The sequence below is a fragment of the Pundamilia nyererei genome, unplaced genomic scaffold, assembly GCF_000239375.1.
Source record: "Pundamilia nyererei isolate P.nyererei 1_Seehausen unplaced genomic scaffold, PunNye1.0 scaffold00027, whole genome shotgun sequence".
NCBI lineage: Eukaryota > Metazoa > Chordata > Actinopteri > Cichliformes > Cichlidae > Pundamilia > Pundamilia nyererei.
This window is the reverse complement of record NW_005187428.1, coordinates 130,625-149,991: the sequence shown is the minus strand read 5'-3', so window position 1 is coordinate 149,991 and position 19,367 is coordinate 130,625. Positions and strand designations below refer to the sequence as shown.

The 19,367-nt window shown below is 40.0% G+C and overlaps 2 protein-coding genes across 2 annotated transcripts in view; both read right to left on the bottom strand.

Moving 5' to 3' along the window:
* The window catches only part of pkp3a (plakophilin 3a), a 17,639-nt gene extending 14,483 nt beyond the window's left edge, over nt 1-3,156 (bottom strand). The window contains exon 1 of the mRNA XM_013909601.1: nt 2,994-3,156. Within this exon, the coding sequence (XP_013765055.1) occupies nt 2,994-2,996 (3 nt within the window). The 5' untranslated portion in view covers nt 2,997-3,156. The remainder of the gene's footprint in view (nt 1-2,993) is intronic.
* A 5,623-nt stretch (nt 3,157-8,779) lies between these two features.
* Nucleotides 8,780-19,208, bottom strand: LOC102194107 (CD81 antigen-like). The gene is made up of 8 exons (XM_005727960.1): nt 19,002-19,208; nt 17,234-17,348; nt 12,257-12,354; nt 12,080-12,154; nt 11,824-11,937; nt 11,598-11,699; nt 9,583-9,666; nt 8,780-9,466 (listed from the first exon to the last, which is right to left on the bottom strand). The coding sequence occupies exons 1-8, from the start codon at nt 19,065-19,067 to the stop codon at nt 9,401-9,403; spliced, it is 720 nt and encodes a 239-aa protein (XP_005728017.1). The 5' UTR covers nt 19,068-19,208; the 3' UTR covers nt 8,780-9,400.
* Nucleotides 19,209-19,367: the final 159 nt, after the last annotated feature.

Genomic DNA, 19,367 nt, shown 5'->3' with positions numbered 1-19,367 from the left:
CCCCCCCCCCCCCCCAAAAAAAGCTCCCGTTACCACTTGTTTTCTGTCCAGTTCTTTTATACAGTAATTTGACATACCTCTGACTTTTGTCCTCGTTTCCCTTCCTTTAAAATGACTTCTTTACAGCCATCCTTCCACTGACACCATTTTTGATGAGACTGGTGAACAGTAGATGGCTCAGCTGAGGGGTCAGTTCTCTTGCATCTCTACCTTTGTCAGATCTTTGCTGGATATTTTCCTGTTTCTTAAGAACATATTGTATCTGCATTATGTTTTAGGACTTCCATTTTTTCTTTTGTCCTCCACTGGTCAAGTTTCTTCCAAGCCATGAAGTTTTTGGCTAATGGGTCATCTTGCTAGTGTAAAAATAGAATTTTATGCCTGATAACTATGTTATCTTTGGCATTTTCCTTCATCCAGCTTTAGGGGGTTTGTAAGGATGCTTGTAACAAAGTGTCTGACAATACAATTTAAATTAGGTTCTTTGCTAAGTTGTCTGTTATGTGCTCATCCCTTGAGTTAGGTGCATTTTTTTTAAATGTTTCATAGGTCAGTGTTAAGCGGCTCAGCAAATTATAAATCATGGTCAGGTACTGGGACTGACTGAAAATTGTTGAAAATGTTTAAAAAAAAAGTAATCAAATCAAATTTAATCTAATAAAAAAATATTATGTGAAAGCTTTACATAGAGGGAGATGTGATATATTAAGAGCATTGTTTTATGTCAGTGAGGGCAAATAAATTGCAACAACCTAAATGTGGGACAAAAATTGTTACTAATAGCTTGAGGCATTTGGCATGTAGATCCACTGTTCTCAACTACCTCACTAAATAAATACTGTGAGCATAAAAGTTCTTTTTTCCCCTGCCGTGATAGTCTCCTGTCATGTATTCTTTTTTTTATCCCAATAACTTTATAAAATTTGTTATTTCAACTACCTTATACCTATATTTTGTTTGGCTTTCAGTGTGAGGCATGCATCATTTTGCTACAGGTTTGTGAGGCTCACACTGTAGTTGTGATAACCATCCACAAAAATCCAATCTGTGACTTTGTGGTGACTCACAATGTTCCACCTTGAGCATATAGCAAAGGCAGAAAAACACGGTGATCTGTTCACGAGACTCGTGATGAGAGTCACTGGATTTTAGAAAAATATCTGCTGACTTTTGAAAACTAGTGCCAGTATAAATATAAGCCTCAGTGTAAGACTAGGTTTAGGTCAGGGGTACTTAACACACAATAAAATACATGGATCAGATAAATATGAATAAATAACAGTGACATTTTTCAACTTTTTTTTTTTAAAACAAATTTTCCTTCAAAATGAATTATTTATAAATGAACTAACATGTTAGTTACATTAGCCGTATACAAGAACTGATACTCACTGATGTTCATTTGACAGACAAATAATTTATTATTTTGCATTTGAAAGCTGACACTTGTAATGACCCAGCTTTGTCCAGGCCTGTTGAGTGTGTGTGTGTGTTCCCTTTGTGTTCCTTTAGCTGCCTGGTAGGTGGAGCTAACCAGTGCAATCTGAATCCCGGCCAGCCCCTTCTGCCATATTTATGCACCAACTTTCTCAGTCTGTGCTCTCTCTACTTTTCTGATTGGCTTGTAAGTTTAGATTTTTAAAACCATGCATCACTTTCCCGTCATCAGCTAAGCACACGAAACTGCAGACACGCTATAAACACCAACCGATTTTTTTGTTACATTTGAAAGCGTTCACACATTAAACCTCTTCAGTCAGTTCTATTTACTGAATTAGAAAATGATTGGTGGGTCAGCCAGCACCAGACGTCCTGTGGGTTGTAAATTGAGTATTGCTGATCTGGAATGCTTCAGTATAATGACCCTTGAGGAATACTGCTATTTAACATTTAAACCATTAAAATAAAGTTATTCTTAAACATGATGTCAGAAGATAATGTGACAGTGTGTATGTCAGATGGCGGGACAGAAAAATGTCTGTGCAGCAAACACGTCTTTCACCTGTTTCTTTTTCTTGTGTTTTTGTGAATTATTATGCAGATTTGTCAACATATCCTTATATATTCTAAATAATCCTATTTGTATGCTTGTAATAATCATAGTATTACTTCGTTGTACTTTTTTAAATACACTGGGTAGATTTACGTAGAGCTTTGTTCTCTGTGATTTCACAAATTGGCACGATATTAAGCTGAGTCTCGCAAATGACGTCATGTATGAATGCAGGACTGTTACAAGGTGTGGCACAGTCACACTCTGTTATTAAGCTGAGCCACACCCCAGTTTTATCTAGTTTGCTTTATTCCAGCTCTTAGCAACTATGAGTCACTGTATCCAAAACAAAAGTGATATAGAGCGTGATAGTAAGACGCGTTATCTCCATGTCGGCACCATCTACCTACCTAAATGTGATAAGATTAGGGGAAAAGAAAAACACAGGATAAACACAGTAATGGTTTCTATCTGCCTGTACAAAGACATTACAACTCTTATTGCTTTGTCTGCTTCCTCCTATTGTGTGAATGCATTTGGACATATAAGACAAAGAGAAATATTACACTTCATCTATCTAAAGCTTATTTTTCACTGATTTTCCCGTGATTATGCAATTTCATCTTGCTAATAACGTTAAAGATTTCATTTATCCAAAAGCAAATCAATCTCGGTGCATTTACACTGAAACACATGCAGCAGGTGATCTATGGAAACATGACCTCCTTCCTCAGATTAGTAACTGAAAAATCACCTTTTACATATTTCCTCACACACTCTGCAAACCCGTTCTCTCTGACTTCCCCTCTATTGTCAAAGCACATTTATAAGCAGAAACGGTTGGCCGCTTCACATGTAGGAGATAAATGAAGCTCCGAGTGATGCTGCAAATCTTTCAGTTCCACAGCTAATGAAATTCAAAAGAATATTACTTCATGGTCCAAACAGCAGGAAACATAATGCACTGAGTATAAAAGTCTGTTCATAAGTTCTGACTTACCATTACCACTGAAGTGGAGTTGAGTGTGGAGGTTCTCTCTCTGCAAACGTTTACCTGTTCTGACCTGATCTGGGGGCAATTAGAAAGTATAAGTTATATCTACTGTCACCGCCCAGAAAATTCTAATTCCACCAAATGCAGAGGTACAGAAAACAAAGAGGTGAGTCAAATGGGAGTAAGACATTGTGGGGCGTGAAAAAAATCGACAGTTGTCAGTGATTCCGAGGAAGAGCGGCAAATGAAAACGAAAGACTTTTTTTTTTAAACTGAACTTTTGCCTCTGCTTCCGAGGCTCCCTGAGAACACAGAGCAGGTTTTGTAATGTGAATTGCTTTTAAATATCTCTGTTTATGTTGCTTTACGGCTCGATGTTAGTGGAATTTTTTTAGAATTTATTTTAGGATGTCGCAACAATTCATTGATGAGTCAGTCAGTAATTAAAGCATTGGAGCAACTGTTACACTGAATTCTCAGCACAAACCAGAGGTGCTGAGTGACAGAAGTCTACATAGAGGGTACTGACTCAGGGCAGTGCATGTCTGCGTGTGTGCATGTGTGCGTCAGAGAAGCTGATGGTAAGAGCAAGACACCCTTGCTCTGCGTGCTGCCTCATGTATTAGAAACCATCTGTTTGTTTGTGGTAATCTCTGAAACCTATGACTAGAAGAATGAAGACACCCAGACATTAGGAAAGCATAGAAAAAAAAAATAGAAACCAGACATTCAGACATGAAGATGCACATATCGGTTGTCATGGCTGCATCATTTCTGCTGTGGTCGTCTCTTTTGTTGGTATTTTTCAGGTCGGAGCAAACTACAGGTGAAATTTTATTTCATTTGTGAATTTTATTTGTAAAGATTGTAAACTCAAGAAAAGTCAGTTTATTGATTGACCATGAAAATAATCTATTATAATCTATTATTTCTTCATTATAAAGTTTTGACCTCAAGTGTTTGGACAGCTCTGCTACTGCAGTTCAATTCTGCCAGGGTCTGTGCATATTTAATGTGAAATGAATAAACTGACACTAGACTGATGTCTCAATTTTAATTTGAGTCGGTTTACATCACTATTCACAGGTGAGATAGGTGAGGTGATACCTGTAGGTGAGACATAGTCTTTTAAACACCCAAAGCTTCAGTGGAAAAAATATCACAGCTGTCCCAGGGCACACACTGGACAGGTCACTTATCTATAGCACGACTAACATTGATAGACAGATAACCATTAACATCTTTGCTCAATTTAGAATCACGTGTTAACCCAACCCCAAGTCTTTGGACTGTGGGAGAAAACTGGAGGATGTCAATTTTAACCCAGAACCTTCTTGCTGTGAGTTGACAGTGCAACAATCACCCCACCATGCCACCTGAAAACTGACATGTACATATTAGATAAAGGAAAACTGACTGATGACACGATTGACTGTGATCGATAATTCTCTTTCGGATCCAGGATGTCCGCATGGGAAGACTTCAGGATCACAACCTGAGAGGATTTACCACACGAACCTAAAAAAACTAGTCCCTAAGGACCCCAAAGCGCTTTACACATCCAGTCATCCACACATTCACACACTGCTGATGGCAAGCTACATTATAGCCACAGCCACCCTGGGGCGCACTGACAGAGGTGAGGCTGCCAAACACTGGTGCCACCGGGCCCTCTGACCACCACCAGTAGGCAACGGGTGAAGTGTCTTGTTCAAGGACATAACAAACAAGACTGGCTCAAACCGGCAACCTTCCAATTACAAGGCGAACTTCCAACTCTTGAGCCACGATCGCCCCATTGCAGCAATATTCTCAACTGGCTCGGTTAAGCACCTGATTTCAGTTTCATCTGCAGCTGACCTGCTGAGGATCAAACTAAAGAGAGAGAAAATAATCTATTATAATCTATTATCCAGAAACAAACAAAAGTAACAAGTCTGATTTTTACAGGAAACAAAGAAATAATTATAGTGTGGTCACTTCCCGGATCGATTACTGCAACCCTCTTCTTTTTGGTCTTAGTCAAAAATCTATCCATAAGCTTCAACGTGTCCAGAACTCTGCCACTCGTATTATCACCAGAACCCCCTCTATGCATCACATCACCCCTGCCCTGCAGCAGCTTCACTGCTTAAATACCGCATCAATTTCAATATACTTTTGTACACCTTCAAGGCTATCCATCATCTCTCGCCTTCATACCTCTCTGACCTGGTTCAAGTCACCATTCCTTCTCGGTGTCTCAGATCCTCCTCCTCTCTTTCTCTTCCCATCCCTGTCCCCCGGCTAGCCACCATGGGGCGCAGGGCTTTCTGTTGCTCTGCCCCTCGCCTTTGGAACTCCCTTCCTCCTGAGATAAGAAACATCACTTCCCTCCCTCTTTTTAAGTCCAGACTCAAAACTCACCTATTCACATTAGCCTGTTCTACATACATTTTTCCATCCTGCTACTTTGAAATATTTTATTTATTTGCTAAATGTTGTAACGTGTTTGTGTACAGTGTCTTTGAGTGTTTTGAAAGGCGCTTTCTTAAATAAAATGTATTATTATTATTATTATTATTATTAACATAACAACATTAAAATAATGCTGTAAAAAATTAAAGACATAAAAAGGCATGCTAACACACTCCATAATATGTCTTATGTCCCAAAACATGCAGTGTACTTCTGATGTATGAAGGGGAAAGGTTTGATTGTTTTTCTGCAAAATTACCAGGAAATTAGGCTGTACTTAAATTTGCTTACAGTATAATTATTTATTTTTTCCTATGGAAAATTGACTTGTTTACTCCCTTATTCTAGTGTATCTATTTCAAATAAAACACACTAAAATTGCCATTCAATTAAAGTTGGATTACACTCTTGGTTGCAGGCCGTATTATAAAGTGTTAGCTTTATCTGTGAGATCTGTCACAAATGCCCAGGTTTTTGAGTTTCTGTGATGAATTATGATACATTTTAGTTTGAAGGATCATTTGTGTTGTGTTTGCTCCTTTTGTATAACGGGTTGTCTTGTTTATATTTTACCTTTATCTTCCAATTGTCTTTGTGTACCTTGGTTAAGTAGTATTTAGTTTATCCACTTTTGTGGGGTTTTTTTGTCTTTCTGTGCTTCCTGTGTGAAGTTGTTCTTGTGGGAAGTTACTCCCCTTTCATTTGTGTCCATCTAATTTTCATGATTAGCTTCAACTGTCCTCCCACCTATTTCCTATCTCCTCATTAGCTGGCATGCGTGTGCATACATTGTCTGAGTCTTCCCTTGTTCTTCGTTGCATCAACCTGCATGGTTGGGTGTTTCCTTGTTCTGTTTCCCCCCCAGATATTCCTAGTTTTCAGAGTACTTGCTCCTGTTTAACTGCACTTTGTATTTTTGTTCAAGAGTTCAACATTAAAAGTCCTTTTTTGAGTTTATGTTCCGTCTCCTGAGTCCAGCGTTCTAGTTCATATCATGCCTCTCAGCCGTACCTTGACAATAATTGGTCACCTCACTAAAAAGTAAAAACTTTCAACGTCCTTTAAGACACACACACACTCAAACTGTCCATTTAAAGAGAGCCCAGGATCTGCTGAAGCATTTAAACCTGAGTGACGCAAGAAGGAGGTGTGAAGGTTGTAGGATGATTTTTCTCCAGGTGAAAGTTAATCTAATTTGCTTGCCAAACCTCAGTGCTGATTCAAACATCCAGCCAAAATGTGAATAATGGCCGCTGATTACACCCATGTGTGGTAACTGAACATCCCAGAGCAAACCCATGGGCATTGCTGTGCTTCTGTCACAGCTTCCACTCCTCTGCCTTTCCATGAAATTTTGGGTGCAAGCGTCAGGAAGCAGTTTTCAATCAGCCACAAGATCATTAATGAGATCAAAGTTTGATTTTTTATTTTTTTTAACAGGAAATGCAGCTTCCACATATTGTATCCTCCACTCTGCCTGTAACGTGCTGTTATCTAAATATTATTGCATTGGTTTTTCTTTCAACTTGGAACCAAAGTACACGCCCTCAAGCAACAGACCAAAGTCAGGCCAAATGTGTGGGCTTGCATATAACAACACACGATGATATGATAACAGAAATCAAAGAACAACATGCCAGAGATTGTCAACCAGCAAAATGTAGGTTTAAAAACACGTGAGATGAGCACAAATGCTGCGTTCTCTGATGAGAAAGCAGCCAGAGCAAACATGTGTACCGGGTGTGTCTGCCAAAGGGCCAGAAAGACAAGTCAGTTCACTTTTTAACTGAAGTGACTCTGCTGCTGCTGCTGAGGATGGTGGTGGGGGGGTGCTGAGTGAGCAAGAAGCTAACAGTGCCACCCGGTGGTGACTCGCATCAAAAACGGCAGGCCTGTGAGCAGGTTTGAAACAAGGCGACAATCAAGAAGAAACTTAAAGAGCGAGATGGTTCAACAGAGCGGAGTCCTTAATGTTGAACAGAGAGCTCACGCACGGCATGTTCTATACTGAAAAGCTCACAGTGTAGAAACTGGATGTTTTTATGAAGATGTGGATTCACATGGACAACCTGGACATGGCTCAAAGATGGAAACTTTTTAAAAAATGTCAGAGTTGCATATTTTTCCTCCTGGATAATTATCAATAATAAAAATAATAATACATTTTTATTTATATAGCATCTTTCGAGATGAACTCAGAAAGTGCTGCACATAAGATAACAAATAATAAAAAGGTAAAACAGACAATATAAAACATGCAAAAATTAACCAAAAACAGTTTTAAAAAGGTGAGTTTTGAGTTGTCTTTTAAAAACAACTACCGAGTCCACGGTTCTTAATTTATGAGGGAGAGAGTTCCAGAGTCTCAGGGCCACAGCGGCAAAAGCTCTGTCAACCTTAGTTCTCATCTTAGTCTGTTTTATAGCAAGTGAGCCCTGATCAGATGACCTCAGGGACTTGCTAGGGACATAGGGCTGTAGCAGATCGGAGATGTAGGGTGGTGCCAGTCCATGCAAGCCTCTGAATGTCAAGACTAGGATCTTAAAATGTACTCTAAATTCAACAGGAAGCCAACAGTGATGCAGCAGTGATGAATGTAGTGGCTGCCTGGTAGGAAATAAGAACTGAGATATTACCAAATGAGAGTAATAAGATTAACTTTAGTTAAAAGAAGATGGTTTTTGACCTGCTGTGATTTAAATTTGGAAGCGTGGCTCTGCTCTAGGACCTTGCTCCTTATTCCACAAGCATTAGCAAATCCTTAGTCAGGGAGAGCTCGACAAGGATTCAGACACAATATAGTAAGGAGGAGCTGGGTTGCCAAGTGGCTTCCAGAGGCTAAAGTGACTTAAATACTACATCTTTTATGAGACTTGCTCATACAAACTATTTTGGAAGTGCGTGCTATCACTGAGATTAGTACAACCAGTCACACGGAGTGGCAGCTATCTGCCATGACCGGTTGGGCGTGACGGGAGGGAAATAGAACAAAAGACAGAAACGACAGATGTGTTTCTCTTTTGTTAAATGTTGTTATTTTTGTTTTTAATTTAACTAATGGGAAGCAATGTGAGAAAATCCCTAGGACATAAGAAAGCACTTCAACCTATAGATCACAAGCAACGATGCAAGAAAGCAAGCCCCTGAGGGCCAAAAGCCAGTGCACTCCCACTGCCAGCCCGAGCCTGGGTAAGTGAGGAGGATCGCGTCAGGTAAGCCATAAATCTTTGCCAAGTCAAATATGTGAATAAGAAAGTTAATCCTCTGTGACAACACCTAAAGGGAGTAGTCAAAAAGAAAAAAAGAAAAGAAAAAAAGACAAAGATGAAGACGAATCAATGGTACAAGAGAGTTAGCATAATTTATTACAGTTATTAAAACCGGTTATGAGTGAAGATATTGATGTTTTATCCTTTTTTTTTTTTTTAAAGAAAGGTGTTTAGCAAGTTCAAGTAGGAAGAAACACACAGCGGACTGAAAACATACTCGTCGATTCTTCTTTTGCTATTTGAGCAAAACAGAATATTTCCTTCAACTATTGAAAGCCTGCCACTTAAATTACTATCACACTGAAGCAAGATGCAACAATCAATCAGGGAATACACTAACTCCTGTCATGAACATATGAGAAGTATATGTACAATTTATACATCCGTAAAAACAGAATTAATGACTGACAGATAAATATTTCACAACAAATTGCATGTATAAAAGATTTATAATGAAGACATTTTCCATGATAAATAAGGAAAATCTCACTGCTAGAAACTACGATACTGTCTAAATAGTTAGTGAAGACAGATCTTAAAAACAGCTTTCAATTCTCTAGAAAATAAAACAAATGCAGAAATATCCATCTTGTGACTTAAGCATGAAGAAGTGGAGCCGATGCACAGAAACACACAACAAAATGATTCCAATACAGGATGGTGCGGCTCTTGCTGCCCGTTGCACTGCTAGTATACTCCGGGGCTATTGCGGATCCCGCAGCAGAGCACCATGGTGAAGATCATCTCAAAGATCTAAATGTGAAAGATGAAAGCAGTTTAATTCAAAGGGAGTATTCCAGTACCTGCAATGTTATCACAGCTGATGAAAGCAGAGATTTAGACAAATGCATTTTCAATCTAATACCCACCATGATGACAGCAACGACCAAGGCGGCCAGACCGATGACGTAGAGCTTCTCAGAGAAGAGCTCGATCAGTTTATAATGACAGCTCTGACAGGGAGAAAGAGGGAAAATAAGGAATGCTGACCACGCCACAGTAATGAATGAGAATGCTCTTCACTCTGCACACATACTGTTACGGCTCACTAATAACTGAGAGCAGAGCCTGCAGTCAAAACAAGGTGGAGAATATCCGCTTGTTCTGATCAGTTTTCTGAATGGTGAATTAAATGATTTCTGATAGCAATGTTCATATTAACAGTTATAAGAGGATACAAGTCATTGTTAATGGTATCACCAAGTTTGGTCATTTACTAAATATGATGAGGTGTATCCTTGCATGTGTCATGTCAGAATCTCCAAACTCTTTTTAAAATCACGATGACAAGTAATTGTCAAAGAATAAAAATCTGACATTTTAGCCTTATTTTACTGTGTTTTTCTATTCGTGCATCTGTGTATGCTTTCACTGCACCGGCACTGTGTATGGGATCGATGCCATGCTGAAAAATGAAGCCCTTGCCAATCAGACGTTTTTCATACGATATTAAAGTCTGATTCTACTTTTCTGTGTTCGGAATTTCAGCAATTCAAGATTTCCAACACAACTAACTGAAATGATGCCTCCACTGTGTTTTATCGATTGTTTGTAGACACTCACTGACGCTGATTTTAACCCAAAGTTTCAAATGTTTTCATTCATCACTTCATTTGACCTGTTGCCACTGATTTCCAGTCCAGTTTGTGTGTATTTTGGCATACCTCAGCCTTTGCTCGCTCTTTCACTTCCTTAGGCAAAACAGGAAGAATTGGCTAAGAATGGCCTCTTGACAGCTATCCTTCCACTCAGACCATCTCTGATGACGATTTAGGGAACAGTGCATGGGTCAACTGAAGAGCCAGATGCATCTAGTCTTTGCTGAATGTTTTTTCCTGTTTCTTAAGGTCGTGGCTCAGATACTGTTTATCTGCTATAGATAAACAGCTTTTTCTAGGCCTGTCACTTCTTTTGTTCTCCAATTGTTCACTCTCCTCAAATCTTTAAGGACACACACAGCACACAGCGCTGAAATATGCTAAGTTTTTAACAAACATTTTTTTTTAAGTCACCATGTTGGTGCAAAAGTGCAACTTTATGCCTGTCAAACTGTGTTTTTTGTAAATTTAACGAAAGAAATGGGAACAACTTTGTGTTTTTATGACAGACTGACAGCAACAGTGGCTAAAGAGGCAATTCAATATTGATTCTTTGCTAAGTTGTCTGTTATGTGTAGCAATAACACTGATTTGTTCCTTGAGCCTGAGAGGTGTCTTAAGAATATTGCAAACTTGTTATACCTGAAATTTCTTAACATTAACATTTTCTGTCTAACGCGACCGCACTGCAGTCACTGAAAAACCAACAAAATACCTGCAAATCTACAAAACTACAGGAAAAAAAAACGTGAATCCTACATAGTAATGAGAGCTAATCAGCTCTGCAACACTTGCTTGGTTTCAGTCCAGCTGTCCCTTAGGGAGATATCACTGCAAATTAAGACAAATCCTAAAGGGAGTGGTCTCTCCAGAGTGACAGTCCATGATGAGTAAGGAATTACTGAATGATGTGAGCACACATGTGATTCATTTGCTGTGGCCTTCACGGGACTAAATGTATTTTAAATGTACTTGAACATATTACATTTGGGACATGTAGCAACCCAGTTCCTTAGTAATACTTTACAGTGATTTTTTTTAATATTACAAAAATGTAATAAACAAGCTTACATTAGTATTAATGTTGTTAGTAGTATTATTACTACTAATACTTGTTTGTGTGTTAATTTATTTCGATCATAGAAACAATATACAAAGTTCATTAAACAAAGAAAAGAAGAAAAAAATGCTTTACAAAATAAAGCTAATACATTTCAATATTGTTTCACCTGTTTTTAGTTACATATTGAAAAGGAGTGGGAAGACAACAAAAGATTTGTGCATACCTGAGATCTCAACTGAAAATCCTCTGGAGACTTTGTAGGACATAAGGTGGTGGCAAGTTGTAAAAAGAGAGCCGTGTCGTCTCCTTTACCGCAGCAGTCGAGCTGAACAAGAAAGAAAACACAGGAACATGAAGTCAACAATATTTCTGTACCCTGTCATTTCAAAAACAAAGCAGCAGGGCCAAAAAAAAAGAATGTGATGATTTTTTCCCCCATCATTTCGTACCGTTTTGTGGAAGACATCCAACACCTTGATGGCGCTGTCTTTACTGGCAGACCCAGACACATCCATAGCCTTGATGTACGCAGAGTCGTAGAAATTGATCAGTTCTTTGGAGATCTGTGAATAATCAGGAGTGGGGATGGGGTGTTTAATAGACACAGCAACAAACAGAGACGATTCACTAGAGGTGCAGAGAAGGGACATCAACGCAGACATCAAACATGCTGTGAACCGTGACTGTGTGTGTGTGTGTGCTTACCGTGTCCCTGTTCATGAAACCCCAGATTGCTGCAGCCACTTCACAGGCAAATAGGATCACCAAAAAGAAGAAGAACTACAAATCAAAGATATTTATTTTAACTTCAGTGACTCCAAAGATTAAAATACTTTATTTGGAAAAAAAATGTGTCACTTGTGGATAAAACGGTATACTCACTGTGCCCAGAAGGCACTGAGATTCCTGAATGGCACCATAACATCCCAGGAAGCCCACAAGCATCATAACAGCTCCCACAGCTATCAGTATGTACACACCTGTAAACGCACAGTAAGCAGGAAACTGTCCATCAACGGCTTAAAGACATTTGATTTATCATAGCGACAGCGCATCATCAGCACCACTAGAGGGCAGCAGTGTTAGACCTGCAAGTTCCCACTGCTCGCTAGTCCACTGCTCATTGTTTGGGTTTTGACTTCCTGATGACTCTGTAGAATGAAACTGTTGACATCCTGAAGGTAAGATTCCAGATCCTGACTAAGAGAGGCAGAGATGACTGCGTGCTTCCCTTAGGGGAGGAAATTCCCTTGAGACACCCTCAACCCCCCTCTGTACTGACCTCTGACCTGGACCATTATACTTCCCCAGGAAACAGAAGGACAGACACTCACTGACACCCACCCACAAATGTACACACATTTTTTTTTATTTGCAATTTAAACTGGCATTATGTGTAAAAATATATATTTTAAATGTAAATGGCACATAGCCATAATGGAGGCACTCCACACTAGCAGAAAGTCAATGGATGGTAATAAAGCTCCAGTTACAGCAGAGGCCCAGTTTGTGTTTTCTGCAGCTTAAAGGAAAAAACACTGTGTGGGTGCTAAAAATCTGTTTTGCATTATCGGTGTATGATTATATAAAAAGTAAATTTACTTGAAATGCAATAAAGTCTCCTTCAGAATTACTGTGCCCTCTAATCTCTTCTCTTGTATACATGAGTTGCTTTACTTATTGGTGATAACATGAAACCAGTAATTTGACGTCGGTTGCCTCACATGAAGCCAAGTGTAATTGCTTTATTTACTGTTAGAGTCTCTAAAGGAAATTGACTGTGTTTTATAGATTCAGCATTTGCGTTGTAGGAAAAAATTTCACGTGCAGCATCAGTCATGTGGAATTGTCTCCTAGCAGGCGTTGCATTCAACTACACCCAGCATGAAAGCTGTGCTGTAAGCACTGTGCGTACTCGCTTTCTACCACTTTTGTGGAGATCTCCTATTAAATGGCAGCATATTTGTGTTACACCAGGAAATTTGCCCACGCAAAAGAAACACACATACAAAAAAAGAATAACTGCTATCAGTTTTCTCCAGAGGCATCACGAGAAGGGAGCGGGTGGACATCGCTCAAACACACAAAAAAAATCTTAATGAAAACAAATTATCAGCATGAATAAAAATCTAGAAGATATAACATTCCTGACAAACTGCAATTTGTTTGATAATAATCTCATGATATCCATCCAACGAGCTATAACTTTAAGAATCCTTTTAGAGATTTTCTGCTATTTTATAGTTTTCTTATTTCTTCTGTAGCTCGGGTTTAGATTTCAGAACATGATATTGGATAACACAACATGATAGGCACAATAAGCAAGAAATTCTCATGATACTAAACCATTCATTCATTTTCTTTCACTTATTTTATTCAGGGAGCCTATCCCAGCTCTCACAGGGTGAGCGGTGGGGTTAGGCCCTGGGCAGGTTGCCAGTATGTTGCAGTGTTAACACAGAGACAGGCATGTGTTTGGACTGTGGGAAGACACATGTAGAAAAGTTCCAGCCTGGATTCACTCCCATGACTTTCTTGCTGTAAGGTGGCAGAACTAACCACCGCACCACCTAATATTAGACCAGTACTTCCCAAAGTACCCAAAGTAATCTCACCTTTTAAATCCCCAAGAGTACAGAAGATCTCATATTACGAGATGATGTCCAAAGACTAGACTCCTGAACCATGTTAGAGGGGAGTGAAACGATATCTTCAACTATGTAATTCACAAAGCATAAAAGACTCCATATAAAGGGAAAAAATTCAAACTAGGAATATGAAAATCAGTCACAGCCCTTTATATCCTACATTTACAAACTTCAGAGGGCAGCTGCTAAAGTTAGAGCTGCTGGACTAAACTAGCAGCGTGCAGTGTACCGCTACTTTTACATAAGATGTGAAGGGGGTCTTCTAGCGGTGCTTTTAGTGGGAAATGGTTCGGGAACAGTCTGTTTCTGGCTTTTCTATTCTTGTGTGCATAAAAAAACAAAGCACACCGATCCTCTAATGTGGCCTGACAGAGCAGTCTAAAAAGGGGACAGACAGTAAGTGACTCTGACTCTGTTGCATCTGCAGGTCTCCAATACCTCACACTGTACCTCATTTATCACGCAGAACTATCTCCCATCCTTAGATCTGCGCTCTCTGTGTGTCGACTCACTACCCCTCCTTTTTCGTTCTCTTTTGTCGCGCTGTGAAACGGCTACCAGGGCCAGTAACCCGGCAATGCGGCAAAGCAGGCATTATTTCCACTGCCTTCCATTACTATGACAACACCTTTTGAAGCTTGAAGGCTATTGAGACTTTAAGGGAGACAGGCGATTTTAAACCCCCGGGGTAGTTCATTTATTTCTTGTCTCAGAGTGTAATCTCCCCAAGTGGTGGTGGTGGGGTGGGCGCCAGCTAAAAGCCCCACTTGCTCGTCTCATCCAGTATTTAAAAAGGGAAAAGTCAGGAGCAAGACAACGGAGACGAAGCCTGTTATACAGCATGTCAGTGGAGAAATTATGTGAGGAGGGTTAGTTGTTTAAAAAAAAGATCTATTTGGCTTTTCTCTTGTTATTTCAAAGACTTTAAAACAAAAAGGGCAGACAAAAGAGACTTTTTCCATTTTTCTGACCGAAGCGGCTTGTTTGAATCAGAGGTTGAACCGAAAGCCTGCATCGGGACCTAAGTGTAAGATAAATAAGGATTATTATGAACATTGAAATCACGCAAGCTACTCGAAAAAGTCCAAGAAAAGGGGGAGTTGCAAATGAACATAACAGATCCAATTTAAAATAAAAAAGTGGACCACCCAAAGAGCTTCACACAGCATGCTGATATATCAGGGGCAGTTTGGGGGTTTGACTCACTGGGCTACAGAGGTGAGAATAGTGCAGTTAAAAATACAAGGAAATGTATCTACTTCCTGCCACTGAAAATAGTGGTCTAATTGGTTGGCTCCTCTCTCATTGTGATTGTACTGTCAAATATGGTGATTTATCATGAAGCCGAACATGGGGGCATGTATAAAGACAACTGGCACTTTTAGAGTTCACAACATTGTGTAAACCTTCTGGGTTTAGTCAGCTCTTGGCTTGCCTTATAAGCTTTTATCCCTTGTTTTCCAGTGCTGGCTGTAATCTCATATTTACATACAGGCATGAGAGGGGGAATTAATTCTTATCTGCCTCTAAGAGCTTCATTAAGCATGTTTTGTAGAAATGTACAGTACGAGGAGTTGTAACACTACCCAGACCAGACTACTGTCAGCTGCCACAAGTAATGGGTTCAAGCTCTGGTGAAGAGGCAGGATGGTGTGTATTTTCAGTCTTACATAAATACCACTTTGGTGTGCCAGCATGCTAAAAACATCCATTCCAAACTCTAATTTGAGGGATAATGTGCAGATGTACAAGGTTTTTTTTGAATTATGTAAGGGCGTATGTCTAAGGGACAGGGGAGGAAAAAAGAAGAAGCAGTCTCTTGATCTTGCCTGGGTGGGCCCCACTTGCCGCCCTGCCTTTAAAATCACGAGTGTGTCTCGCCTCTATAAAAAGCACGGCCCGCCTTTGCTCCGTATACTTACTGAGGAGTAAGTATGGGAGCGCAGCAGGGGCCCAAATGTAAATTAATGGGCTCACTAGAGTTCACCACCACAACAAACCAAGATCACGGACTGTTGACATTTTTAAATTGTATCATGTATTGTAGGTTTCATGGCCAACCTTAGGACTTCTGAGGGCAGTGAAGGAGACGTGCTTGCAACCCATAACCTTAGTTCATGTCGTGGGCATGACACAACACAAAGGTTAAAAAATGCAAAACATGTGCAGTTACAGAGATGGAGCTGCGGTTCAGTAGTGCAGAACTCCTGAATTTTCCTGAGGATCAAATACTTTAAAGTGTGAACAACAGAAGGCTCGTGATCGCTTCAGCTGCGCTCTTAGACCACTTTCTCAAAGCCAGCATGTGTTTAAACATCTGTCTCAAGCATCTGGCCTCTCTCTTGAAAGAACATCAAGGCTGGGACTTTTTCCATAAACTGAATCAGAGATGTTCTCCTGCATGTGCCTTACAGCATGTGGACTGAGGTGTAGCTCCTGGCCCTGCCGCTTTTAATTCATGCTGCGGATGTACGCAAGTCCTGTTTCCTGGTCTTCTTAGAGGTCATGTCACGCCTACTATTTCCAAAATATCTGGATGTCACTCACAGCTCACCATGAAGCACGTGAGTTAAATTTGATCACTTTGTTAAATGTAAACTTTCCATCATGATAAGGATGAAAAACGAGGGCAGAGCAGTTTCCTTATATGAAGTAAAGTATCCTTAAAATAGAAACCTGACTCTGAATGAGAGGGTGGTATGAGCTATAATGTAAGAATCCGTAGATGCCAAAATGAGGCCACTTCACTCTGTGAATATTTAGCTTTGAAACATAAAATATTAACAGCTTTCCCAACATTAAATCTGGGCACAATCTCCCTGTGGTGTTAAAGCCACCTCAAAACTGGTCTAAGAATAATCTACTTGTGGTAAAAGTTTTGAAGACCAACTCAAAACTATGATTTCCATGAGCTCTGTGTGTGTTAGGGAGGGGTGTATTTCAGGACAGTTGGTGGCTCGCAAATGTTTTCTGGTCCCACCCAAAAAGAATTAATCCCCAACACCTGCCCAATTTTTTAAATACTCCTTAACAATAAAGTTCACTTTTTTTTAATTTCTTCCCCTTTAAAAACATAATTACACATACTTTTCTTTTTTTTCCACATTTTCTCCTGGTTGTCCACACCTCTCCTCTAGCAGCCCTCCTTGCACCACTACACACAGTCCTGAGGACCAGTTCACTATTATTCAAATTATTGGTGTATACTCACTGATATAGAAGGTGCCCGGTGCCTGCTGATCATCAAACTGAAGAATGAGGAGGTTGCTGGTCTGACTGTCGTGGCGTAGCCACAGAGCCACTCCTAAGATCACACCTCCGGCCAGCTGTCCCAGAAAGAAACAAAAAAAGGTTTTTAATTGTTTTGTTTCATATTTTTCGGTCACTTTGATGAATCCTTTATGAGGTTCAGACCCACCTAAGTGTCTGAAATGAAAGTGAAAAGGAAGCATGAATATTAAAATCATCCTGTAGTTTTTAAATTTTAAAGACTTTTTAGAAAAGACCCATCAGCATGTTTTACATGTGACAGCACCGTGACATCTAAGACAACATGAAAGCTGACTTTCGGGAGATCAAATCCACACCAAAGCCTTTCTGCTAATATCTGTGTGTGTGCGTGTGTGTGTGACCTGTCCCCCTGTCATTTAAGAAAAGAAAGGACATCCTGACACCTCAGTGACCCACGACACAGACATGTCCACGCAGCATTGTTTAAAATCGACTCAACTTCAACTCCCTGATCTCTCTTCTAAATTATGTATCTGATGAAGCAAAAATATATTGACAAGTGTCATCATAGAACAGCTAAAGTGCATGTAGCTCCTGTTATTGTTCACATGCCCGTGTTTATATCTGCACTTTTCTTTTTGTTTCTTTTTTGTGTTTTTTGGCCATGGCTGAAATCCATTGTTCTCAGCAAACAGGAAACGGAATCCTCAGCGTGAAAATAGCAAAATGAGGAAGAAGGGGCTTAGCGCTTTTACAATGACAGGCACAGCAGTGAGGCCAGCAGAGGAAACACTCAATCAAGCGCAGCATGTCCAGGATATGGGCATTCTGTTCGTCCTAAAAACAAAAACACACTCTAAACAGGCAAACCAAATGGAAATCTAAAAACACCCCATGCAAATGGTCAATTCTGCACTTAAAATGGATATCTATAGTTTGCAGTGATGTACTGATGTACCCAGATTAGGCTGTTTAACTACTGTGGCTTGTCCCATATTACTGAAGCAAGGAAAAAAGGGACTGCCTTGAGAAGAGCTCAGTTTACAGGGTGAATGTACTAAAATGATCATTTAGATGTGAAATTTCTAAATTTCACATCTGAGCACTATGTTTAAGAATTAAGGAATTTGGGAATTACTCTAGGAAAAGGAAACAGTCGGAGGGAAACACCTATTCCCGTCACCTAAAAGTTTTTCAGTCTTTTTTTAAACTGAAATCTTTTTTTTTTTTTTTGTCTGGAGTTCACAGTTAAGGTGAGCACTGGTTAAATCAACGGTGGACCTGAAGTACAGATGATGAGTGACAGGCAGAGAGTACAATCCCGGTAAAAAAGACTGGGAGGGGGGGGAAGAGACACCAGCCAGCCTGGAGGGCTTTTACCTCCCGGCTCTTTCACTCACTTTTCCCCGTTTGCTCAGTCAGGCTGAAAAGAAGTTGATGAAGGTTGGGAGAGCATTTTTAGCTCCTGCCAAGAGTTTGTGCGCTGTGCCTGTGTGGATGGATGGATGCTGCCCTTCTCACTAAGAGGGAGCAGCTTAATTTGTAGAGCAGCTCAGGAGGGAAACTCCTCTGTGCTTATCTTTTTGAAATTATTTTAAGCTATGGTCTTCACAGATGTGTAAAATTGCAGCTGTTAAATCAGTTAAACAGAAAACGAGAGAAACAAAAGAAGAAGAAGCAGAGGAAGTCTACGTTACTCAAATAAATTTAGAACTAACGTCGGAGAACAAAAAATATGGTCGACTCACCCAGAAAATAAAATTAAAGAAGAATAGCATATATTTAATGCATTTCGTACAGCCCGTAACAGCCATGTTTCCAGGTCTTGTCAGCTCGTCCTTACGCCCAAATCAAACAAGTTGTGAGAGTGAGAGGAGTCTACTTCCCAGGATCACACAGTCACTGCCGGGGGGAGGGGGGGCTCAGTTTGTTCGGCCAGCTGGGCTGGAAGGACTCATACAGCAAACTCCTCCTTTATAATCAAGAGTGAAAACCGAGACGGGAGGACTGCCCACCAAGTGAACTGGACAGGAGGTGGCCGAGTGAATAACAAGTTGCCCATCTACCCGAGTGAGCAAGTAAAAAACCAATGATTTCATAAAATGTGAACACAC